The sequence below is a fragment of the Ranitomeya variabilis genome, chromosome 8, assembly GCF_051348905.1.
Source record: "Ranitomeya variabilis isolate aRanVar5 chromosome 8, aRanVar5.hap1, whole genome shotgun sequence".
In the NCBI taxonomy this organism is placed as follows: Eukaryota; Metazoa; Chordata; class Amphibia; order Anura; family Dendrobatidae; genus Ranitomeya; species Ranitomeya variabilis.
Window position 1 is genome coordinate 171065461 of NC_135239.1, and position 26936 is coordinate 171092396.

At 45.3% G+C, this 26936-nt stretch overlaps 1 protein-coding gene across 3 annotated transcripts; it reads left to right on the top strand.

The window, feature by feature from the left end:
• On the top strand, positions 1–26936 carry MPST (mercaptopyruvate sulfurtransferase). Of its 3 annotated transcripts, none has more exons than XM_077277352.1 (3): positions 1–142; positions 23379–23989; positions 26110–26936. In XM_077277352.1, the coding sequence occupies exons 2-3, from the start codon at positions 23389–23391 to the stop codon at positions 26406–26408; spliced, it is 900 nt and encodes a 299-aa protein (XP_077133467.1). In that variant the 5' UTR covers positions 1–142; positions 23379–23388; the 3' UTR covers positions 26409–26936. The 3 variants fall into 3 exon arrangements, with proteins under 3 accessions (XP_077133467.1, XP_077133466.1, XP_077133465.1); XM_077277351.1 differs by having other exon boundaries at positions 16–111; XM_077277350.1 differs by lacking the exon at positions 1–142 and adding an exon at positions 6026–6189.

Consider the following 26936-nt stretch of genomic DNA (forward strand, 5'->3'; position numbering starts at 1 on the left):
GTGAGGTGCTGCAGGAGGTGGGCGGGTATAACCGGACTGGGCGTGGCTACTGCCTGCGGCCTAAGGGGGCGGGGCCCGGGAATGTGACAGGAAGGACGACAGCTGGCAGAGGTGAGAGACGCCAGGAGGACGGGACGTGCAGGTGAGGCCACAGTGTCTGCTACACTCCTGCTGTGCATCTATGCTGTGCGTGTTACCTGGGACTTGTAGTGCTACAGGGCTGCTGGTACAGGAGGGCTGTCCATGTGTCCTGGGACCTGTAGTCCTACAGAGCTGCTGGCACGAGAGGGCTGTGCTTGTGTCCTGGGACTTGTAGTTCTACAGAGCTGCTGGCACAGGAGGGCTGTGCATGAATCCTGGGACTTGTAGTGCTACAGAGCTGCTGGCACAAGAGGGCAGTGTATGTGTCCTGGGACTTGTAGTGCTACAGAGCTGCTGGCACAGGAGGGCTGTGTATGTGTCCTGGGACTTGTAGTCCTTCAGAGCTGCTGGTACAGGAGGGTTGTGCATGAGTCCTGGGACTTGTAGTGCTACAGAGCTGCTGGCACAGGAGGGCTGTGTATGTGTCCTGGGACTTGTAGTCCTACAGAGCTGCTGGCACAGGAGGGCTGTGCATGAGTCCTGGGACTTGTAGTGCTACAGAGCTGCTGGCACAAGAGGGCAGTGTATGTGTCCTGGGACTTGTAGTGCTACAGAGCTGCTGGCACAGGAGGGCAGTGTATGTGTCCTGGGACTTGTAGTTCTACAGAGCTGCTGGCACAGGAGGGCAGTGCATGTACACAGGTGTTAGGTCTGGGGCACACCAGATCTTCTCAGGCTTCCATACTCATACACTGGGGCGCAGTTACCCCAGTCGCCACCATTTTTTGGGACACCCGGGGTTTTTATTCTGCACTTTGTGCAGCTAATTTGCAGAATCTGTGGGAAATGAGCAATAAACGTGTTGGGTCTTACACCGCCCTCCGTGTGCCGTGCTGGACTGTGTTCACATGAATAGTTTTCTGTGGAGGTTTTTTTTTTTTTTGTTTTGCTGCGTATTTTAGAAAAAATGCAAGTAAGTTAGTAGAGACAGAAAAAGTCAGCAACAGCACATTGTGGGGACATTGCCTTAGTCGTGGGCAGGGCGGCACTTCACCTTTTTATTTTATTAACCATTTTGGGCTTTATAAGTAAATTATTACTTTTTATTTACTTTGGGGGGAAAAAAGAGAATTTTTTTTTTTTTAGTCTCTTACTACATATGTGTAATATTTTATTTGGATTGTTAATAATTTTTAGATTTTATAACCTTCATTTACTTGTACAATGCACTTCGTGAGCGCTGTAAGAGACGCCTTCCCCTATCTCCAACATCTTAAAGCGCCACTCCAGCTTTTCTTCTATTGAAGGCTGGAGTGTTGCTACCAGTGTAGATTCTCTGCTAGTGATGAGCGAGCGTGCTTGTATAAGGTGCACGCTCGTGTCTTAATCGAGTGTTTTCGGCGTACTGAGTCACTGTGGCTGTTTGACAGTCCCTACGCATGCAAGGATTGCCTAACCGCCACGAGACATACGACTTGAGAATTTTTTTCCAGCACGCCGAAAATACTTGATTAGGACACAAGCATGCTCAGATAACACCTTATCCAAGCATACTTTCTCATCACTATACCCTGCCCCTACTTTTAAACTTTTCAACCGCAGTCTTCATCTCTTCTCAGTGCCGCTACAGTCGTCTTCTGCAGGTTATGACCTTCCAGATCGCTCCGGTGTTTGCTGGGTGAGCCGAAAGTCACAACTCAATGTAAGTCCATGGAAGCCAGAACGAGGCCATCATAGACTGACACTGAGAGCTTGTGACTGTAACCTTCGACCTCCGGTCAGTCAGAAGCTGCTGTCACAAGATGGCGGCTCCGGGATGGAACAGCGGAGGATGGCAGCTGGTAAGTATAATGCTAGGGACAGAGAGCTTAGAATAGTGCCACCACTCCAGCGCTGAAATAATAAAAAAAAAAAAAAACACCTTTCACTGGATTTTTTTTTTTTTTTTTTTTTTTAAGTAAAAAGAGCACCCCCTTAAATTTCTGCTGCTGGATTATGGAACAAAAAAAAAATAATAATTTCACGTTTATCCCCGTCTGTTGCAAAGTTCTGCACTCGGTAATAAAGAGATTTTGCAGCTTTTGGCGTTATGGATCACAGCTGGGGAGGAGATGCGGTGTTATCACACACCCCGTCCAAAGTTTCGAGAGTTTTGAACGGCAGAATTGCTACTCTAGTCATTGACTGGAGTAGCATTTCTGACATGGTGCATGCCCCGCAGAAGATGCACCGAATGAATTAAGTAGTGTGAACCTCCTAATGAATTTGGTGCCTTGTACTCCAGCGACATGAGTGCACGCCATGCCAGTCCCGATGAATCTTTCCCAATGTGTTTTGACATACGGCCGGATCCTTAGTGTCTCATCCAAGGTGGCTTTAACTAGAAAAATGTCCCAAAACAATTTTCAATTGGACCTAAGCAAGAACAGATTTATAAACTGCTTGGTGCACGGGGGCAGAGGCTGGCACACCGTCATACGGTGCTTCGTGCATAAAATACTTTATCTGATTGGCTGCTGCAGTGAGCAGCTCCGCTCCGTTAGACTTTTATTCATGGGGTCCTTGGTGTGATTGCAGGTCCCCGTCTTGCTCTATTCATCCACGTACATAAATGTCTCCAATCACGGCCGATTAATGGCTTTATCAACGCTTTGTATGAGCTCCCTTGCACTTTAGCACTCCATTAGTTGCTGATGCCAATGTACACAGTCCCTGATAAAGTCCATAAAGGTTGTCTGGATGATGCTTTGTTTTTATGGACAGGACACTGCTCCTCAGTGATCGCACTAAGTCTCCATGTGTGCAGATTTCATAACGGCTCTAGACGCTTTATGATCTTCCAAATGGATGTTTAATCCAATTACTACAAAAGACTCGAACACTGAGGAAGAATGAAATTGGTTTTGGACTTTTAATGGTTAAATAGATAGGTGACCCCTGGTTCTTTCTAAGGGTATGTGCACACTATATCTTTTTCAGGTGAATCTGCTCAGAAAATGCTCCAAAAAAGTGAACGCATGCATAACACATACATTTCTATATAAATACAGTGATATGTAAAAGTGAAAATTATGTTATTGTGAAGAGTTTAACAAGTTGAAGATGAAATAATCTCTGAAAGGCCTAAAGTTTACCAGGAGTACCCAAACTTTAACACGCCCCTGTAAGTTCAGCCTTTTGAACGTCAGGTTCCCAAAAAGGCCAAGTGGTTAAAAGAAGTGAGCAGAGCATTCTGAGGTCTCTCACAATGGCGTGTAACATGGCCGAGTGTTTCTGATGTTTCATCGGCTACTACTCGGCCAATTGTTATACTATGGGGCGCCTCAGATCTGCCATTATTTTCTCATGCTGATTCGGATCATGCGCACCCATACAAGTCTTTGGGTGCAGATGAAACTTATTTGTGGTGCCTGTTTTCACACGTACCAGAGAAACATACACCTGTACACCCATTATAATTTATGGGGCTGCGCACAGGTCTGTGTATATTGATCGTGTGATCCAGATGTAGACCCTTAAATTTTTTTTTTCTGACAGCACAGATGTCAATACGTCCAGGCACAAGGATGACAAAGTGTGCCATCTATGTAACATAGTAACATGGTTATTAAGGTTGAAGGAAGACTCTAAGTCCATCTACTTCAACCCATAACCTAACCTAACATGCCCTAACATGTTGATCCAGAGGAAGGCAAAAAAAACCATGTGAAATGTATCGGAATAGAAATGAAAGATTTTTAGGTGGTAAAGATAGATATATAACTTGTGCCTTGTGAACGTAGCTTGCTGTACATGTATTAAACTACTAAATCAATGAAAAAAAATGGTGTGGGGTCCCCTCATTTTTTGTAACCAGCAAAGGTAAAGCTGAGAGCTGATATTATCAGGCTGGAAAGGTCCCTGGTTATTGGGCTCTTCCCAGCCTAAAAATCCCAGCCCACACAAAAGTGGCGCATCACATGAGATGCTGCAATTCTGGTGCTTCACCTTCACTCTTCTCGATCGCCCTGGTGTGGTGGTAATGGTGCTTGGGGTTGATTTCACAAGCCCTATTGTTAGTAATGGAGAGGTGACTGTCAGACTCTCCTATTACTAACCCAGTAATGAAAAACAAAAGCACACACAGGCTGGGAAGGGACCAGTAACCAGGGCCCTTCCCAGCCTGATATCATCAGCTCACAGCTGTCTGCTTTACCTTTGCTGATTTCATAAAATAGGGGTGGACCACATAGATTTATTTATTTAGGTTAATGCATTTATAGTACAGTAATCTACACACAAGACACTAATATCTCAACAATGTCTATTTTGTTTGCACATCTTTAACACCTAAAAATTAGTAACTTCTATTCTGCATTTTCTTCCAGGATGTGGCACACAGATGGTACACTCACAGCCAACAGTAAACGTCAGTCTCACGTGGGCGTGTGAAGGGGGCATTAGAGAATTTTTGTTTAAAAAATCACCAGTGGTATTTTCATTGTTGAATGGTGTTTAACACCTTCATGATGTGGCCAATTTCCAAGAGATGACTTCTGCCCAGAGCTATAACTTATTATTTTTTTTCTGTCCACATAGGCATATGAGGACCTGTTTTCTGCCGGAAAAGTTTTACTTCTTGAATCGCCCCATTCATTTTACATTGCAGTGTACTGGAAACTGGGAGAAATTGCTCATCAATAATGTTTGCAACAAACATTTTTTTGTTGGGTGGTTAGGTTGCCATTTTCCGAGACCTGTAAATATTTTATTTTTCAATCATTGGAGCTGTGTAATGGCTTATTTTTTTTGAGTGGCAAGACGACATTTATATTGATGATATATAATTTTGGAATAGATATGATGTTTTGATTGCTTATTGCAGCGATCCACAAAAAAAACACTTTAATTTTAGTGTTATTAAATTTTATTTATTTTTTTAAGTTTACGGTGTTTACCGATTGGGTAATTATTGTTACATTTTCACAACCGGACTTTTCTGAATGCAGCGACACCGTGTTTAAAAAAAAAAACAAAACACAAAAAGATAGATAGAGAGAGAGATATATAGAGATATATATATATATATATATATATATATATATATATATATATATATATATATATATATATATATATATATATCGTATATATTTATTTTAATTACATGCACTTCTTTTGTTCTTTGCAATGTAAAATCCAGTCAGCGCATAAACTGTATGCTGATGTACGATCTATGTGCTGTACATGTTTTCTGACACTGGAAAAGACAGACATATCTCCACGAGTTTTGCATCGGCACGCAGTCCGTGGGAAAAACAGACGTGAACAGCCCCACATGTCTGTTTTTTCCACGGACTGCGTGATGGTGCAAAACTCGCAGAGATATGTCTGTTTTTTTCCAGTGTTCTATAATCTACACATACCCATTCCAGACGGAACACGGACTGATTTCAGTCCTGAACTCAACACTTTGGAAGGCATAGATGAAGCCCTCTTATTGGGAAAACCTTTTTTGTTGAAGTGCTCCCCCGGTCGGTTCTCCGCCACCAGCTTTGTCCCTGTAGCTTGCTCTGTGTAATGATGTCGCATCAGGTTTCCCCAACCTCCATAACCTCTGCCGCTGTGGACAGTTCCTCACCGATGGTTGTGGTGTTTGGGACCTTCTTCACACTGTCCATTTGATCTGATAGTACGAAGTTGTCAATTCCTGTTAAGCTTTGCTGTTTTAGAATGCCCTCGTAGGGAAAGCTGAACAGATAGATGGGACCACTGCTTTTACCCATAGTTATAACTCATACCCCCCACCACGGAGAAACACCAGCAGCACTTAAAATCGGTTTGTGCCTCAAGCGAATGAAGCACTGCTTCTCATCCCCGCACCGCATGATCTGTTTTACTGCCGGAAGCCCAGAGAATAAAGCTCCACCTAAGATGAAATGAACTTTGTCCTAGCATAATCGGTGTAAACATCTTCAAGGATTCACAAGCTGATGAACCGGAATTGCTGACGGCGTGAATTCATTAGGTGTCTGCAGGGTGACTTCAAAATCTGGATAAAGCCACCTTTACTGCAGGTCCAGACTTATCATTGGTGCAACTTATCATTGCCGCACAGGGACCCAAGAGGTAAGGGGGCCACTGCTATTTCCAAAGCAGGCAGAATTATGCATTGTGATGAGCTGTTTGCCTATACTGTTGCTGCACATAGGCCCTTCTCTGTCTTGTGTCCGTGATGGCCGGCCACTCCAGTATTGGAAATAACAGAGCAGTGATCCTGTGTCCCTCATCTGTGGAAAGCAGCACAATCATTACCAGGCCTGTGGAGTCGGTAAGCCAAACCTCTGTCTTCTCAACGACTCCGACTCCACAGCCCTGGTCACTATGTGCACGCATGTGCATAAAGTGCAGCACAGATTCATCTCATCTACGACCCCACAGCACTGGTCACTACTGAGCATGTTCATAAGGCTACTTTCACACTTAACGTTTTTTTGCATACGTCGCAATGCGTCGTTTTGGCGAAAAAATGCATCCTGCAAAGTGGTCTGCAGGATGCGTTTTTTCCCCATAGACTAACATTAGCGAAGCATTGCGACGTATTGACACACGTCACAACCGTTGTGTTGTGGCGGACCGCCGGCAGCAAAAAACGTTACATGTAACTTTTTTTGTGCCGACGGTCCGCCATTTCCGACCGCGCATGCGCGGCCCTTACTCCGCCCCCACCTCCCCGCACCTCACAATGGGGCAGCGGATGCGTGGAAAAACAGCATCCGCTGCCCCCGTTGTGCGGCGCTTGCACAGTATGCGTCGGTACGTTGGGCCGACGCAGCGCGACGGCCCCGTACCGACGCTAGTGTGAAAGTAGCCTAAGGCTACTTTCACACTAGCGTCAGACAACGCACAACGAATTGCGACGTACCGACGCTAGCAGTGAATGCGCCGCACAACGGGGGCAACTGATGCTGTTTTTCAACGCATCCGCTGCCCCATTGTGAGGTGCGGGGAGGAGGGGGCGGAGTTCCGGCCTCGCATGCGCGGTCAGAAAAGACGGTCTCGACGCACCAAAAAAAGTTACATGCAAAGTTTTTTGGTGGCGACGGAACGACTCAACACGACGCAACCGTCGCACGACGGTAGCGACGTGTGGCAGTGCGTCGCACCGCGTCGCTAATGCAAGTCAATGGAGAAAAAACGCATCCTGCAAGCACTTTTGCAGGATGCGTTTTTTCTACAAAACGACGCATAGCAACGTGCAGTGCACGACGCTAGTGTGAAAGTAGCCTTAAGCACAGCACAGATTCATCTCCACTCCGACTCCACAGCCCTGGTCACTACTGAGCATGTGCATAAAGTGCAGCACAGATTTATCTCAACTAAAAGCCCAGATCCTTAGATCAGGAACAGAACAGACATTTATAGGACATTTCATGACTTTCCCAAATTATTATGAAAAATGTTTACAGCACATCCTGCCCTCAACTACTAAACCCAATTTATTATATATTTTCAGAGTTGGTTCATTTTATACCGACTCCACCAAAATGGACTCTGACTCCACAGCCCTGACACTCCACTCCACACCACATCCACAGGGGTGATAGAGCTTCACATGTCTTCACATCACACCATATGAGTACTGTGAAGAAAAATATACATGTATACAATATGCATACTATGTGTGTGTGTGTGTGTGTGTGTGTACGCAAGAGTATAAATGTTTGTCTATATCTACGTATATACTGCTTAACACTCTTCAGCTGCTTGAGAACCTCAGTCTTAGGCCGGCCTCACACTCAGCGTATGTAAATACAGTCCGTTTTTTACGGCCATAATACGCAGAAAAGTCCCCAAAATAGTGGTCCGTATGTCATCCGTAGGCAGGGTGTGTGTTGTGAATTCTGCTCTTGGGCTCCCTCCGGTGGTTATAAGTGGTAGCGCTGCTGTCTCTGGATCGCAGAATTCATCAGGTGTGTCCACTTTTTGCAATTCGGACTGGGCTATTTAGTCTTGCTTGACCCTTTAGTCAGTGCCAGTTGTCCATTGTTCCTGGAGGATTCACATCCCTGCCTGGTCTCTCCTGCTTTGCTGATCATTTCAACAAAGATAAGTTCTGGCCTTGATTTTTGCAGTCCACATGCTGTGGGCCTTATTGTTCAGTTCTTTTCCATGTTTTTGTCTTGTCCAGCTTGGTCTGTATAAGGATTTGTTTAGCCAAGCTGGTATCTCTGGAGATGCAGATATACCCTCCATATCTTTAGTTAGATGTGGAGATTTTGTATTTTCTGTGGTGGATATTTTCTAGTGTTTTAATACTGACCGCATAGTACTCTGTCCTATCCTTTCTATTTAGCTAGAAGTGGCCTCCTTTGCTAAATTCTGATTTCAGTCTGTGTATGTTTTTTCCCTCTCCTCTCACAGTCAATATTTGTGGGGGGCTGTCTATCCTTTGGGGATTTTCTCTGAGGCAAGATAGTTTTCCCTTTTCTATATCTAGGGGTAATTAGTCCTCTGGCTGTGTCGAGATGTCTAGGGAGTGAAAGGTACATTCCACGGCTACTTCTAGTTGCGGTGTTAAGTTCAGGGTCTGCGGTCAGTACAGGTACCACCTTCTCCAGAGTACGTCTAATGCTGCTCCTAGGCCACCAGATCATAACAGTACAACTGGCCAACAATGAGTTAACCGCATCTCAGAAGAAGGGAAGGAAAGTGCTGAGCCATTTTTTTTTTTCTGTAGTCTGTTGTGTTTTTTTTTTCCCTCTTTACCTCTGGGTGGCTCAGGAGTTTGGCGCTGGCATGGATGTTCAGGGATTGGCTTCTCGTGTGGATCAACTTGCTGCTAGAGTACAGGGTATTTCCGATTATATCGTTCAGACTCCGGTTTTAGAGCCTAGAATTCCAACTCCTGATTTGTTTTTTGGGGACAGGTCCAAATTTTTGAGCTTTAAAAATAACTGTAAACTGTTTTTTGCTCTGAACCCCGTTCCTCTGGTGATCCCATCCAGCAGGTTAAAATTGTTATATCTCTGCTGCGTGGTGACCCCCAGGATTGGGCATTTGCCCTGGAACCTGGGAATCCGGCTTTGCTTAATGTAGACACCTTTTTCCAGGCGCTTGGGTTATTGTATGATGAACCTAATTCAGTGGATCATGCTGAGAAGACCTTGTTGGCCCTGTGTCAGGGTCAAGAAGCGTCAGAATCATATTGCCAGAAATTTAGAAAATGGTCTGTGCTGACTAAATGGAATGAGGATGCTTTGGCGGCAATTTTCAGAAAGGGTCTTTCTGAATCCGTTAAAGATGTTATGGTGGGGTTCCCCACGCCTGCTGGTCTGAGTGATTCTATGTCTCTGGCCATTCAGATTGATCGGCGCTTGCGCGAGCGCAGAGTTGTGCACACTATGGCATTGTCTTCCGAGCGGAGTCCTGAGCCTATGCAGTGTGATAGGATTGTGTCTAGAGCTGAACGACAAGGATTCAGATGTCAGAATAGGTTGTGTTTTTACTGCGGCGATTATGCTCATGTTATTTCTGATTGCCCTAAGCGTACCAAGAGAATCGCTAGTTCTGTTACCATCAGTACTGTACAACCTAAATTTCTGTTATCTGTGACACTGATCTGCTCATTATCGTCATTTTCTGTCATGGCATTTGTGGATTCAGGCGCCGCTCTAAACTTAATGGACTTAGAATTTGCCAGACGTTGTGGTTTCCCCTTGCAGCCTTTGCAGAGTCCTATTCCTTTAAGGGGCATTGATGCTACACGGTTGGCTAAAAATAAACCTCAGTTTTGGACACAGCTGACCATGTGCATGGCGCCAGCCCATCAGGAAGATTGTCGTTTTCTGGTGTTGCATAATTTGCATGATGCTATTGTGTTGGGTTTCCCATGGTTACAGGTGCATAATCCGGTATTAGATTGGAAATCTATGTCTGTGACTAGTTGGGGTTGTCAGGGGGTTCATGGTGACGTTCCTTTGATGTCAATTGCCTCCTCCCCCTCTTCTGAAATTCCTGAGGTTTTTGTCAGATTTCCAGGATGTATTCAATGAGCCCAAGTCCAGTTCCCTTCCACCGCATAGGGACTGTGATTGTGCTATTCACTTGATTCCAGGCTGTAAGTTCCCTAAGGGCCGACTTTTCAACCTGTCTGTGCCAGAACATACCGCCATGCGGAGCTATGTTAAGGAGTCTTTGGAGAAGGGGCATATTCGGCCATCTTCTTCACCATTGGGAGCAGGTTTTTTTTTTGTTGCCAAGAAGGATGGCTCCTTGAGACCCTGTATTGATTATTGCCTCTTGAATAAGATCACGGTCAAATTCCAATACCCTTTGCCTTTGCTTTCTGATCTGTTTGCTAGGATTAAGGGGGCTAGTTGGTTTACTAAGATTGAACTTCGAGGGGCATATAATCTTGTTCGTATTAAGCAGGGTGACGAATGGAAAACTGCGTTTAATACGCCCGAAAGCCATTTTGAATACCTTGTGATGCCATTCGGACTCTCTAATGCTCCATCTGTGTTTCAGTCCTTCATGCATGATATACAATCATGAATTTATCAAGATAATTCCGAAATATATTTGGATGATATTTTGATTTTTTTTCAGATGATTGGGAGTCTCATGTGAAACAAGTCAGGATGGTATTTCAGATCCTTCGTGATAATGCCTTGTTTGTGAAGGGGTCTAAGTGCCTCTTTGGAGTACAGAAGGTTTCTTTTTTGGGCTTCATTTTTTTTCTCCCTCATCTATAGAAATGGATCCGGTGAAGGTTCAGGCCATTCATGATTGGATCCAGCCCACATCCGTGAAGAGCCTTCAGAAATTTTTGGGCTTTGCTAATTTTTATCGCCGTTTCATTGCCAACTTCTCCAGTGTGGTTAAACCCCTGACCGATTTGACGAAGAAAGGCGCTGATGTGACGAATTGGTCCTCTGCGGCTGTTTCTGCCTTTCAGGAGCTTAACCCCTTCCCGACCTTTGACGCATACGCTGCGTCATGAAAGTCTGTGCCAATCCGACCTATGACGCAGCGTATGCGTCATGGAATGATCGCGTCCCTGCAGATCGGGTGAAGGGGTTAACTCCCATTTTACCCGATCTGCAGAGACAGGGGGAGTGGTGCTTCAGCCCAGGGGGGGTGGCTTCACCCCCCCGTGGCTACGATCGCTCTGATTGGCAGTTTCACTTTCAACAGCCAATCAGAGCGATTTGTAATATTTCACCTAAAAAAATGGTGAAATATTACAATCCAGCCATGGCCGATGCTGCAATATCATCGGCCATGGCTGGAAATATTAAGTGACCCCCCCCCCCCACACCCACCGATCGCCCCCTCAGTCCTCCGTTATGGGGTCCGGTCCCCTCCGTCCGCCTGCCGGCTCCCCCGTCCTCCTGTCCGCTCCCTCCTTGTTTGAATTCACCCCCCCTGTGCTCCAATCCACCCCCCCCACCACCCCTTCATACTTACCGATCCTCCCGGTGTCCGTACGTCTCCTCGCTGGGCGCCGCCATCTTCCAAAAAAGGGCCGCGCTTAGTAACCCGATGTTTACCGTGGTTACCAGCGTAAAAGTAAAAAAAATAAAACCGTACATACTCACATTTCGGTGTCCTACAGGTCCCTTGCCGTCTGCTTCCCGCTCTGACTGTCTGCCGGCCGGAAAGTAAGAGCACAGCACAGCAGTGACGTCACCGCTGCGCTCTGCTCTCACTGTACGGCGGCACTCAGTACGGTTTTTTTTTTTTACTTTTACGCTGGTAACCACGGTAAACATCGGGTTACTAAGCGCGGCCCTGCGCTTAGTAACCCGATGTTTACCCTGGTTACCCGGGACCTTGGCATCGTTGGTCGCTGGAGAGCGGTCTGTGTGACAGCTCCCCAGCGACCACACAACGACTTTCCAACGATCACGGCCAGGTCGTATCGCTGGTCGTGAACGTTGGTAAATCGTTATGTGAGACGGTACCCTTAGGGTTGGAATTAGGGCTAGGGTTGGAAATAGGGTTAAGATTAGGCTTGTGGTTAGGGTTAAGGATAGGGTTAGGGTTGTGTTGGGGTTACAGTTGTGGGTAGGGTTGGGATTAGGGTTAGGGTTGGATTTAGGGTTACGGGTGTGTTGGGGTTAGGGTTGTGGTTAGGGGTGTGTTGGGGTTAGGGTTGTGGTTAGGGGTGTGTTGGGGTTAGGGTTGTGATTAGGGTTATGGCTACAGTTGGGATTAGGGTTAGGGGTGTGTTGGGGTTAGTGTTGAAGTTAGAATTGAGGGGTTTCCACTGTTTAGGCACATCAGGGGTCTCCAAACGCAACATGGCGCCACCATTGATTCCAGCCAATCTTGCGTTCAAAAAGTCAAATGGTGCGCCCTCCCTTCCAAGCCCCGACGTGCGCCCAAACAGTGGTTTACCCCCACATATGGGGTACCAGCATACTCACAACAAACTGGGCAACAAATATTGGGGTCAAATTTCTCCTGCTACCCTTGTGAAAAAAAAATTGCTTGCTAAAACATCTTTTTTGAGGACAGAAAAATGATTTTTAATTTTCACGGCTCTGCGTTGTAAACTTCTGTGAAGCACTTGGGGGTTGAACGTGCTCACCACACATCTAGATAAGTTCTTTGGGGGGTCTAGTTTCCAAAATGGGGTCACTTGTGGGGGGTTTCTACTGTTTAGGCACATCAGGGGCTCTGCAAACGTAACATGATTCCCGCAGACCATTCCATCAAAGTCTGCATTCCAAATTGTCACTACTTCCCTTCCGAGCCCCGGCATGTGCCCAAACAGTGGTTTACCCCCACATTTGGGGTATCAGCGTACTCAGGAGAAACTGGACAACAACTTTTGGGGTCCAATTTCTCCTGTTACCCTTGGGAAAATAAAAAATTGTGGGTTAAAAAAATCATTTTTGAGGAAAGAAAAATAATTTTTTATTTTCATGGCTCTGCGTTATAAACTTCTGTGAAGCACTTTGGGGTTCAAAGTGCTCACCACACATCTAGATTAGTTCCTTGGGAGGTCTAGTTTCCAAAATGGGGTCACTTGTGCAGGAGCTCCAATGTTTAGGCACACAGGGGCTCTCCAAACGCGACATGGTGTCCGCTAATGATTGAAGCTAATTTTCCATTCAAAAAGTCAAATGGCGCGCCTTCCCTTCCGAGCCTTGCCGTGCACCCAAACAGTGGTTTACCCCCACATATGAGGTATCGGCGTACTCAGGAGAAATTGCCCAACAAATTTTAGGATCCATTTTATCCTGTTGCCCATGTGAAAATGAAAAAATTGAGGCTAAAAGAAATTTTGTGTGAAATTAAAGTACTTTTTCATTTTTACGGATCAATTTGTGAAGCACCTGAGGGTTTAAAGTGCTCACTATGCATCTAGATAAGTTCCTTGGGGGGTCTAGTTTCCAAAATGGGGTCACTTGTGGGGGAGCTCCAATGTTTAGGCACACAGGGCCTCTCCAAACCTGACATGGTGTCCGCTAAAGATTGGAGCCAATTTTTCATTCAAAAAGTCAAATGGCGCTCCTTCCCTTCCGAGCCCTGCCGTGCGCCCAAACAGTGGTTTACCCCCACATATGAGGTATCAGCGTACTCAGGACAAATTGGACAACAACATTCGTGGTCCAGTTTCTCCTTTTACCCTTGGGAAAATAAAAAAATTGTTGCGAAAAGATCATTTTTGTGACTAAAAAGTTAAATGTTAATTTTTCCCCTCCATGTTGCTTCTGCTGCTGTGAAACACCTGAAGGGTTAATAAACTTCTTGAATGTGGTTTTGAGCACCTTGAGGGGTGCAGTTTTAGGAATGGTGTCACTTTTGGGTATTTTCAGCCATATAGAACCCTCAAACTGACTTCAAATGTGAGGTGGTCCCTAAAAAAAATGGTTTTGTAAATTTTGTTGTAAAAATGAGAAATCACTGGTCAAATTTTAACCCTTATAACTTCCTAGCAAAATAAAAATTTGTTTCCAAAATTGTGCTGATGTAAAGTAGACATGTGGGAAATGTTATTTATTAACTATTTTGTGTCACATAAACCAGAGAGTTAACAGAATAAAAATTCAAAATGTGAAAATTGCAAAATTTTCAAATTTTTCGCCAAATTTCCGTTTTTTTCACAAATAAACTCAGAAATTATCGACCTAAATTTACCACTAACATGAAGCCCAATATGTCACGAAAAAACAATCTCAGAACCGCAAGGATCCGTTGAAGCGTTCCTGAGTTATTACCTCATAAAGGGACACTGGTCAGAATTGCAAAAAATGGCAAGGTCATTAAGGCCAAAATAGGCTGGGTCATGAAGGGGTTAAACGCCGATTTACTTCTGCCCCTGTGTTGCGTCAGCCGGATGTTTCTCTTCCTTTTCAGGTTGAGGTTGACGCTTCTGAGATTGGGGCAGGGGCCGTTTTGTCTCAGAGGAGTTCTGATGCTTCTTTGATGAAACCGTGAGCCTTCTTTTCTCGAAAGTTTTCGCCTGCGGAACGCAATTATGATGTCGGCAATCGTGAGTTGTTGGCTATGAAGTGGGCATTTGAGGAGTGGCGACATTGGCTTGAGGGGGCCAAGCACCGTATTGTGGTCTTGACCGATCATAAGAATCTGATTTACCTCGAGTCTGCCAAACGGCTGAATCCTAGACAGGCCCGATGGTCCCTGTTTTTCTCCCGTTTTGATTTTGTGGTCTCGTATCTTCCGGGTTCTAAGAATGTTAAGGCTGATGCCCTCTCTAGGAGTTTTTTGCCTGATTTCTCCTGGGGTCCTTGAGCCGGTCGGCATTCTGAAGGAGGGGGTGATTCTTTCTGCCATCTCCCCTGATTTACGACGGGTTCTTCAGGAATTTCAGGCTGATAAACCTGACCGCTGTCCAGTGGGGAAACTGTTTGTTCCTGACAGATGGACTAGTAAAGTGATTTCTGAGGTTCATTGTTCTGTGTTGTCTGGTCATCCTGGGATTTTTGGTACCAGAGATTTGGTTGGTAGGTCCTTTTGGTGGCCTTCTTTGTCACGGGATGTGCGTTCTTTTGTGCAGTCCTGTGGGACTTGTGCGTGGGCCAAGCCTTGCTGTTCCCGCGCTAGTGGGTTGCTTTTGCCTTTGCCGGTCCCTGAGAGGCCTTGGACGCATTTCTATGGATTTTATTTCGGATCTTCCGGTTTCCCAGAGGATGTCGGTTATCTGGGTGGTTTGTGACCGGTTTTCTAAAATGGTTCATTTGGTACCTTTGCCTAAATTGCCTTCCTCTTCTGATTTGGTTCCGTTGTTTTTTCAGCATGTGGTTGGTTTGCATGGCATTCCGGAGAATATTGTGTCCGATAGAGGTTCCCAGTTTGTTTCTAGGTTTTGGCGGGCCTTTTGTGCTAGGCTGGGCATTGATTTGTCTTTTTCTTCCGCATTTCATCCTCAGACAAATGGTCAAACCGAGCGAACTAATCAGACTTTGGAAACTTATTTGAGATGCTTTGTGTCTGTTGATCAGGATGATTGGGTGGCTTTCTTGCCATTGGCCGAGTTTGCCCTTAATAATCGGGCTAGTTCTGCTACCTTGGTTTCACCCTTCTTTTGTAACTCTGGTTTTCATCCTCGTTTTTCTTCAGGGCAGGTTGAGCCTTCTGATTGTCCTGGGGTGGACTCTGTGGTTGACAGGTTGCAGCAAATTTGGGCTCATGTTGTTGACAATTTGGTGTTGTCTCAGGAGGGGGCTCAGCGTTTTGCTAACCGTCGTCGGTGTGTTGGTTCCCGGCTTCGGGTTGGGGATTTGGTCTGGTTGTCTTCCTGTCATGTTCCTATGAAGGTTTCTTCTCCTAAGTTCAAGCCTCGGTTTATTGGCCCTTATAGGATTTCTGAGATTATCAATCCAGTGTCTTTTCGTTTGGCCCTTCCAGCCACTTTTTCCATCCATAATGTTTTTCATAGATCTTTGTTGCGGAAATATGTGGTGCCCGTTGTTCCCTCTGTTGATCCTCCTGCCCCGGTGTTGATTGATGGGGAGTTGGAGTATGTGGTTGAGAAGATTTTGGATTCTCGTTTTTCGAGGCGGAAGCTTCAGTATCTTGTCAAATGGAAGGGTTATGGCCAGAAGGATAATTCTTGGGTTGTTGCCTCCGATGTTCATGCTGACGATTTGGTTCGTGCCTTTCATTTGGCTCGTCCGGATCGGCCTGGGGGCTCTGGTGAGGGTTCGGTGACCCCTCCTCAAGGTGGGGTACTGTTGTGAATTCTGCTCTTGGGCTCCCTCCGGTGGTTATAAGTGGTAGCGCTGCTGTCTCGATCGCAGCATTCATCAGGTGTGTCCACTTTTTGCAATTCGGACTGGACTATTTAGTCTTGCTTGACCCTTTAGTCAGTGCCAGTTGTCCATTGTTCCTGGAGGATTCACATCCCTGCCTGGTCTCTCCTGCTTTGCTGATCATTTCAACAAAGATAAGTTCTGGCCTTTGATTTTTGCAGTCCACATGCTGTGGGCCTTATTGTTCAGTTCTTTTCCATGTTTTTGTCTTGTCCAGCTTGGTCTGTATAAGGATTTGTTTAGCCAAGCTGGTATCTCTGGAGATGCAGATATACCCTCCATATCTTTAGTTAGATGTGGAGATTTTGTATTTTCTGTGGTGGATATTTTCTAGTGTTTTAATACTGACCGCATAGTACTCTGTCCTATCCTTTCTATTTAGCTAGAAGTGGCCTCCTTTGCTAAATTCTGATTTCAGTCTGTGTATGTTTTTTCCCTCTCCTCTCACAGTCAATATTTGTGGGGGGCTGTCTATCCTTTGGGGATTTTCTCTGAGGCAAGATAGTTTTCCCTTTTCTATATCTAGGGGTAATTAGTCCTCTGGCTGTGTCGAGATGTCTAGGGAGTGAAAGGTACATTCCACGGCTACTTCTAGTTGCGGTGTTAAGTTCAGGGTCTGCGGTCAGTACAGGTACCACCTTCTCCAGAGTAAGTCTAATGCTGCTCCTAGGCCACCAGATCATAACAGGTGTGTCAGCGTATTTTGCGCATGGCATCCTCCGTATGTAATCCGTATGGCATCCGTACTGCGATATTTTCTCGCAGGCTTGCAAAACTGACATCTAATGGATTTATGTGCTCAAATGTTCGTTAAAACATATATACAGTATATATATAATGTCATTGAGACACATATATATATATATATATATTCTGTATTTATATTTAATTCAGCGCGATATATGTGAAAAGCCGGTAATTCAATTGCCGGCTTCTCATTTCTCCTTCCCAAACCCGACATGATATGAGACATGGTTTACATACAGTAAACTATCTCATATCCCCTTTTTTTTTGCATATTCCACACTACTAATGTTAGTAGTGTGTATGTGCAAAATTTGGGCGCTGTAGCTGCTAAAATAAAGGGTTAAATGGCGGAAAAAAATGGCGTGGGCTCCCGCGCAATTTTCTCCGCCAGAATGGTAAAGCCAGTGACTGAGGGCAGATATTAATAGCCTAGAGAGGGTCCATGGTTATTGGCCCCCCCTGGCTACAAACATCTGCCCCCAGCCACCCCAGAAAAGGCACATCTGGAAGATGCGCCTATTCTGGCACTTGGCCACTCTCTTCTCACTCCCGTGTAGCGGTGGGATATGGGGTAATGAAGGGTTAATGTCACCTTGCTATTGTAAGGTGACATTAAGCCAGATTAATAATGGAGAGGCGTCAATTATGTCACCTATCCATTATTAATCCAATTGTATGAAAGGGTTAAAAAAACACACACACACATTATTAAAAAGTATTTTAATGAAATAAACACACAGATTGTTTTAATATTTTATTGCTCTCTCAATCCACCTGAAGACCCTCGCTTGGCAAAATAATAAACCAACAATATACATACCTTCTGTTGATCTGTCACGTCCCACGAAGTAAATCCATCTGAAGGGGTTAAATCATTTTACAGGCAGGAGCTGTGCTAAAGCACTCGCTCGTGCCTGTAAACCCCGGGTGCTGAAAGGAAAGCTGGGTGATCTGTAGTTACCTTGAGTTGCGGTGAGGCGCCCTCTGCTGGATGAACTCATATGAACTCGAGCGTGGGAACTTTTCCAAGGCTCCAGTTCATGAGGACATCCAGCAGAGGGCGCCTCACCGCGACTCAATTTAAGTACAGATCACTCTTTTCACTAACACCGCTGCGTATTTCTCGCAAGTCACACTGCTGGTCCGTGTGTAATCCGTATTTTTCTCGCCCCCATAGCCTTTCATTGGCGATTAATTTTTTTTTTATACTATATTATATATAATACTGTGACAAACGCAGCATGCTGCGATTTTCTACAGCCGTACAAGACCGTGTATTACGGATGCGTAATATACGGCAGCTATGAGCTGGGCCATAGAGATTCATTGGGCCGTGTGTAATGCAAATTTTACGGACGTAGTTTATGCGCTCATACGTCCGTAAAACTCGCTAGTGTGAGGCCGGCCTTAGTGGTGTGTGTGTGTGTGTGTGTGTGTGTATGTACCGTATATCTACAAATATACCTCCTAATACACTTCAGCTGCTTGAGAACCTTACAATTATTATTTATTTATATAGCACCATTAATTCCATGGTGCTGTACATGAGAAGGGGGTTACATCAAAATTCAGATATCACTTACAGTAAACAAAACTAACAATGACAGACTGATACAGAGGGAAAAGGGACGCTGCCCTTGCGGGCTTACATTCTACAGGATTATGGGGAAGGAGACAGTAGGTCGGGGGTTGCAGGAGCTCCGATGGTGTTGAGGTGGCCGTGTGATCATTACAGGCTGTAAGCTTCTTTGAAGAGATGTGTTTTCCGGTTTCTTTTAAAGGATCCAAATGTGGTGGATAACCGGACGTGTTGGGGCACAGAATTCCAGAGGATGGGGGATATTCAGGAGAAGTCTTGGAGGCTGTTGGGTGGGGAGCGAATAAGCGTGGAGGAGAGGAGGAGGTCTTGGGAGAACCGGAGATTAAGGTACCTTCACACTGAACAACTTAACAATGATAGCGATCCGTGACGTTGCAGTGTCCTGGATAGCGATATCGTTGTGTTTGACATGCAGCAGTGATCAGGATCCTGCTGTGACATCGTTGGTCGGAGCTAGAAGGCCAGCACCTTATTTCGTCGCTGGCTCACCCGCTGACATCGCTGAGTCGGCGTGTGTGACGCCGATTCAGCGATGTCTTCACTGGTAACCAGGGTAAACATCGGGTTACTAAGTGCAGGGCCGCGCTTAGTAACCCGATGTTTACCCTGGTTACCAGTGTAAATGTAAAAAGAACCAAACACTACATACTTACATTCCGGTGTCTGTCGCGTCCCCCGGCGTCCGCTTCCCTGCACTGTGTCAGCGCCGGCCGGCCGTAAAGCAGAGCACAGCGGTGACGTCACCGCTCTGCTTTACGGCCGGCGCTTACACAGTGCAGGGAAGCGGACGCCGGGGGACGCGACAGACACCGGAATGTAAGTATGTAGTGTTTGTTTTTTTTACATTTACACTGGTAACCAGGGTAAACATCGGGTTACTAAGCGCGGCCCTGCGCTTAGTAACCCGATGTTTACCCTGGTTACCCGGGGACTTCGGCATTGTTGGTCGCTGGAGAGCTGTCTGTGTGACAGCTCTCCAGCGACCACACAACGACGAAACAGCGACGCTGCAGCGGTCGGCATCGTTGTCTATATCGCTGCAGCGTCGCTTAATGTGACGGTACCTTTACGTGAGGGAAGATATTGAGAAACTAGTTCTGAAACATATGGAGGAGACAGGTTATGGATGGCTTTGTAGATCAGCGTTGGTAGTTTAAACTAGATAATTCACACCTCAGCTGCTACAGAATCTTGAAATACACACCCCAGCTGCTGCAGAACCTTATAATTCATACCTCAGCTACTGCAGAACCTTACAATACATCTTAGGCCTTTATTTTTAGATGTGACAGTTTGGTGCTGTCCATTTTTACTATTTGTGTGCCAAATACTGGAATAAAATGCATTCAAGAAATTATTGATTTTTTTCTGTTAAACATGTTCAAAGATAAGATCTGACAGATGTATACCTTCACAACCACACAAGACATTATAAAATTACACCCTTTAGTGCCTGGCATGTGGAGCTTATTGTCCAGATTTGTATTAAAGGGAACCTGTCAGCTGGATTGTGCATAGTAACCTACAGACAGTGTCAGGTTGGAGCCGTTATACTGATTAGGCTGGAGTCACACTTAGCATATAAAAAAAATTGGTCTGATTTTTGACGGACGAGAATCGCACCAATGTTCTCCGAACGGTGATCTGTGTGTAATCCGTTTGCTATGCGATTTCCTCCCATCAAGTAACCGTGTCACATCCATATGCAATGCGACTTTAACATGAGCTTTTATATAAGCAGTTCTCTGTATGTAAAAGCTCATGTTAAAATCGCAATAGCCAGTTATTCATTTGTCGGCTTTTGTAAAATCAATGCAGGAGCCGACAGGATAGAAGACATGGATTACATACAGTAAATCCATGCAGAATACTTTTATTTGTTGATGTGTGTGTGATCAATACAATTAGTATAGTGTGTGTGTGTGTGTGTGTGTGTGTGTGTGTGTGTGTGTGCAAATTATGGGACTTGTCTGTATTTAATAATATAATCTTTTCGGGGGAAAAAATGGCGTGGGCTCCCGCGCAATTTTCTGCGCCAGAGAGGGAAAGCCAGCGATTTAGGAAGGGGTTAATACCCATGGATCTTCCCAGGCTATGAAAATAGGGGACCCCCTCAAAAAAATGATGTGGGGTCCCCCTATAATTAATAGCCAGAAAAGGCCATGCAGACAGCTGCCGACTGATATTCATAGCCTAGGAAAGGGCCATGGTTATGCCCCCTCATGATACAAACACCAGCTTACAGCCACCCTAGAAATGGTGCATCTGTAAGATGAGCCAATTCCGGCACTTGGCCTCTCTTTTCCCACTGCCCTGTAGTGGTGGTATATGGGGTAATAGGGGGTTAATGTCACCTTTGTATTGTAAGGTGACATCAAGCTGGCTTAGTAATGGAGAGGTGTCAATAAGACACCTATCCATTACTAATCCTATAGTTAATGGGTTAAAAAGACAGACAGAATAAAGTCTCTTAATAAAATAAAACAATAAACACAGTTGGCCATCTTTATTGTTCTCCTAATCCATGCGACGCCCTCGATCTCCTGTGTAAAAAAAAAAAAAAAAAAAAAAAACCCAAATACCCATACCCGTTCAGTCCCACGCCGTAATCCATGTCTAATGCGACTGCCCTGGCTGTAAACTACTGGGGACTGAATGAAATGCTGCCAGCCCAGCTTCAGTGACTAGCGGTGCCGTCACTGAGTCTGCGCTCCCTCACAGCCTGAACTCGGATGAACTCTTGAGCGTGGGAAAATGCCAGCTGATTTTCCCACGCTCAAGAGTTCAGTGTGTGTCAGGCTGTGAGGGAGCGCAGCATCTGTGACATCACCTCTATTCACTGAAGCTTTTCTCACTGTCGGCATGAACTGCTGTGACCTCATCCCTGGCATTTTCCGCCGGTCCTGAAGTCACAGCAGTTTAGGCCGGCTGCAAAAACAGCTTCAGTGAATAGAAGGTGTTCGGCACCTTCTTACTTCTGTCTTCCAGTCATGAGGCTGTCATGTGACCCAAAGGTACTGGCAGGAACTTCAGACTTTCCTGAGGTTGAATGGCGAAGAATAAAGTGGATTTCTCCTGTAAGTTCAACACTCTTTTTGCTGATTAGGCTCCGCTCCCCAAAAAGAGCCAGCTATTGTGGATCCCTATTAATGACGTTAATGCGTCCGAAACCCTGCCTAGGGTGAAGTTACGTCAGTCAAACACCGGAATTTCATGCTCAGTGAGAGCCATTCCTAGAATTTAGTGGCTCACTGGGGTGCCAGTTCCCATCTTTCCCAGCAGGGAGACACCTCTTTCTCTCGGTTCGTTTGCGAAAAACCCATCACTAGTCTCTGCCAGACAGAAAAACTCTAGTCGGGGAGTCAGCAGCTTCTCAAGAATCTGGAGAGAGCTGTTCACATGACTAAGGGTACCTTCACACTGGTCGATTCTGCTACGATTACGACGCATTTGCGTCATATTCGACATCGCAGTACGAGCTCGTAGCCAGCGGTCACACTCTACGATGTTAACGCTTTTTCTGACGTAGTTGCGATGTGAACGTCACGCGTCGCAATCGTACGCTACCCTTCACACCGCCATAGTCCTACGACTCCGAGCGTGACGTATTACCAGCATGGGCGTGCTAAAACGTCACGCCCAATCAGGAGACAGGTATGCGGAAGCCCAACCCACGTAGTCGCATTACGAGCTCGTATGACCGCCGTCACATACTACGATTTCGACCGCCACAGCGGGACATTTACGACGAAAGAAAGTTCTGCTCTTTCTTTCACATCGTACGATGCTGGGCTGCGTCGCAAATCGTAACGCCATGTCACACTTTGCAACCTCGGAACGAGGACGGATAAACGTCACAAATCGAACGCTCGTTCAGACTTTGATTGCACAGTGTGAAGGGGCCCTAAGTGTGATATCTAGGACACCATGCAGAGTGCTGACAGGGAGTATATTACAAACCGTCAGCACTCTGCAGCCTAGATACACACATATTATACAGAAAGCCTGGACAACCCCTTTAATACAAAGTACTAGGGATTGTCTGTCTGCTGGCTCTATCGTAATGTAAAATGCCGCTGAAAATTTTCATTACCAAACACTGCCAAAACACCTTGTATGAACTTAGCCTTTTTGTCTCTACATGCCCCTTCTTAATTGTGAAGTGCTGCAGAATTTGTTGCCATTATATAAATAACCTATAATAAATTAATAAATTTATTTATTCTGTATTATGCTTGTGACATGAGGCTGGGATCTGATATTTGGGTTTCCTGAATCAAGCTGACAAACTGCTGTCCAAGAGCCCAGCACAGAGAGTAGCACCCCAGCTAGTCTGACACTTTTTTTTTATAAAGGAGCATTACAAGGACCTATGGTCATCTTATTTGCAACATTTTGAATTTTTGTTTTTTGTTTTTCCCCACCCATATAAAGAAATAAGAAAGTGAAAAAGGCTTAATGTTTTTTGATGAATAAAACTAACTTTATTAAACATGTACTGTAGAAAAAGAACTCATGGAATCAACAGCGAGAACACCATAAAATGGGTGTTTTGAGCACGCGTTTTGGCTGCAAAAAAATAAGAAGCAAAAATGCTGACCACCACCTAAAATAGTTTTTCACTGGCTTACGCTTGTCACTAGTTTATTAACTGCTCTTCATTTATCTGTTTTGTGCCGTAGTGTTATCATCATGACCCACCAACTACTACCCCGTGCCCTGGTATCTCCTCGATGGCTGTGGGAATCCATACGACCTGGCTCATCTCTGCAAGGAACACTTCGTATTCTTGATGCTTCATGGCATCTTCCCAAAACTGGACGTGACGGATGGCGTGAGTACAAGGAGCGCCATATTCCCGGCGCTTACTTCTTTGACATTGATGCTTGTAGTGATCGTACCTCTCCTTATGACCATATGCTGCCCAGCGCAGACCAGTTTGCTGAATACACAGGACGGCTCGGTGTATCCAACAACAGTCATGTAGTCGTCTACGATGCAAGTGATTTTGGCTCTTACAGTGCTCCTCGGCTGTGGTGGATGTTTAGGGTATTTGGACATCAACGAGTCTCTGTGCTGGATGGTGGCCTTAAAGCCTGGCTCAGAGAAGGACATCCAGTAAACTCCGGAAAGGAGCCACGTCCACAGATAACGGAGTTCCAAGCAAAGCTGGACACATCCCAAGTTGTGGGGCACGAGGAAATGGAAGAGAACGTGGAAAAGAAGACAATTCAAATGGTGGATGCCAGAGTGGAGGGAAGATTCAGAGGACTGGAGCCTGAGCCCAGAGAAGGTGAGGTTGGGATGTGGCTATATCATGACTTTGTTGTATCAATTAGTTATATATCTGATATTTTTGCTCTCCACCACCTGGTATGATAAAAATGAGACTTTCTGAGAAATGGCAAGGTGTAGATTGCGTTCCCCTTAGTTTTTCCTTTGCTTTATCTTGTGAAGTCCAGTATCCACCCTTTGGTCATCTTTCTGTTTTTGGCCATTCACTGAAGTGTTAAATGTTCGTAAATCAAGTTTTAATTTTCTAAATAACTGGGAGAAGATACAGATTAGATATTAGAAAAAACTTTGACAGTGAGGGTGGTCAATGAGTGGAACAGGCTGCCACGAGAGGTGGTGGGTTCTCCTTCAGTGGAAGTCTTCAAAGGCTGGACAGACATCTGTCTGAGATGGTTTAGTGAATCTTGCATTGAGCAGGGATGGGGTTGGACACGATGACCCTGGAGGTCCCTTCCACCTCTTATGTTCTTTGATTCTTTTCCCTTTCCTAGTGCAGGGCCCCACTATCAAATTAATAAAACTGAAAGGGGTATCTGCATATGGGGGAGATAAAATATACATACATGTATGCACCCTTTTGTCTGTGACAACTGGATAATTTTGTGGCACCTGTCATCATGTTGTGGGGCCCGTCTGACCTCAAGAGCCACCCAGGGTGATGACATTCCAGTGTCCATTCCAGGTCACATGCTCCCTCTCATTAGCCTCATGTAATATTCACGGCACCCGCTGTCCATCACCTCGGTGCTGAAGCCGCGCTGAGTTGGTTGACAGGGGAGCTGTGCATATTACATGTGCCTGCACCCCCAAGGGGTCACTCCATATGCCCCCTGCTAGAACGCACATTACCCCCCCCCCCCCCCTCGGTCACTCTATATGCCCCCTGCTGGCACGCACATGATAAGATAACAAACGCTTAACTCACCTTCCGATGATGGCTCCGTCCTCCTTGTTCCCCCGTGGCTCTTCCTGTGTCTGTGCCAACATCTGATCACGTGATCAGCACAGTGATGTCATCACTGTGTGCCCAGGTCACATGATCGGATGCCCAGGAAACAGGAAGTGCTACCGAGGAGCTGGGAGCACGGAGCCATCATCAGAAAGTGAGTTAAGTGTTTATTTTATCATGTGCGTGCCAGTAGGGGGCATATAGAGTGACCAGGGGAAGTCATGTGCGTGCCAGCGGGGGGCATATTCATGATGGGATGGGGGGGGCAGTGTGCCAGCAGCACAGGGGGGGCAAGGTGCCAGGATGGGGGTTATATAGATACCAGGATGAGGGATATATATATATATATATATATATATATATATATATATATATATATATATATATATATATATAACTTGTGAGACTGACACTTGCATTATAAAACAGACCCCCCCCCCCCCCCCATTTAACTATATTTTTTTTCTATTTTTCTCCACCTAATTTGGGGGTGCATCTTATAAAGTGAAAAATACGGTATATTTTTTAGTAAAATGTAAATTGTTGTTTTATTCTATAAACTTCTGACAACATGTCTCCAAATTTCCAAGCAATAAATTTTGTATTTTTTTTCTGAAAAGGAGAAATGGTCAAAATTTAAAAAAAACCACAGTGCTTTCAGACCTCCAAATAATGCAAAGAAAACAAGTTCATAATCCTTTAGAAACAGCAATACTAATGTTCTAACTCAGGAAGAGTTCAGAAATCAATATTTTGTGGAATAACCATGATTTTTAATCACAGCTTTCATGCGCCTTGGCATGCTTTCCACCAGTCTTTCACACTGCTCCTGGCACAAAAATGTAAGAAGTTCTTCTTTGTTTGATGGCTTGTGACTATCCATCATCCTCTTGATTACATTCCAGAGGTTTTCAATGGGGTTCAGGTCTGGAGATTGGGCTGGCCATGACAGGGTTTTGATGTGGTGGTCTCTTAATTTTTGCCAGAGCTGTATATATTTTTTTTCCCCCTCTTTTTTACATTGTCCACCACACTCAGTAAGTGAAACATCCAGGTAACATTTACATTTGATTGTCTCATGTACGGTCTGTGCCTGTGCTTCCTCTACTGTATTCTGCATATTTCATCCATATTTATCCTTTTATTACCCCTTTGCCTCCATCTTGTAGGGATTGAACCTGGACACATCCCCGGATCAATAAATCTCCCTTTCCCAAGCTTACTTACACCAGACGGCAATGAGAAATCCCTGGAAGAGCTGCGAAGTCTGTTCCAAGCAAAAGGCGTTGATCTGTCCCGTCCTCTGATAGCCACGTGTGGCTCCGGAGTCACCGCCTGCCACATCGCCCTGGCTGCGTTTCTCTGCGGTAAAGAAGACACTGCCATATATGATGGATCCTGGGTGGAGTGGTACATGAGGGCAAAGCCAGAAGATGTGGTTTCAGAGGGCAGAGGAAAAACCCTGTAATTAACATGATTGCCTATTTTTGTCTGACCTGTGATGGTTTTTTTGTCCACTAGCTTGTTCGGTCTTGCAATGTGTAGACAGCGTATCCGTCAGTGCCTTAAGTCTCTTACATACTACGGGTGTAGGTGTCTGGTCATAGTGGTCGTCCTCTGCAGTGACCACCTGACGATCACACAAGACTTGCCACATCTTAGTGACTATGGGCACAAGCAAAAACACCTCTGTACAGTCATCATCCAAAGGCAGCGCAAGGAGTTGTCCCCTATAATTCTCCAGAATGTGATCAGTCTGAACTTTGTCTCGTCTGATTGCCATCTTCTGTCTGAATCCTCTCTGGGGTAACGTGTGAGTCGATGATTTTCAATGGAAAAGTGGATTACACGCCGATGCATCGGGTGATGGGAGTTATTCTTCGTTTTTGGTGGGGGAAAAAATCAACCTTTTTCAATTACATTGCCACGGTTATTTTATTATTGGTTGTAACAGTGTTTGTTGGAATGAAGCGATTATAAAGACCTGAATCATGAA

Coding starts and splice junctions, on each gene's coding strand:
- MPST (XM_077277352.1), top strand. CDS start 23,389: ATGACCCACCAACTACTACCCCGTGCCCTGGTATCTCCTCGATGGCTG. Junction 23,990..26,109: donor GGAGCCTGAGCCCAGAGAAG/GTGAGGTTGGGA, acceptor TCCATCTTGTAG/GGATTGAACCTGGACACATC.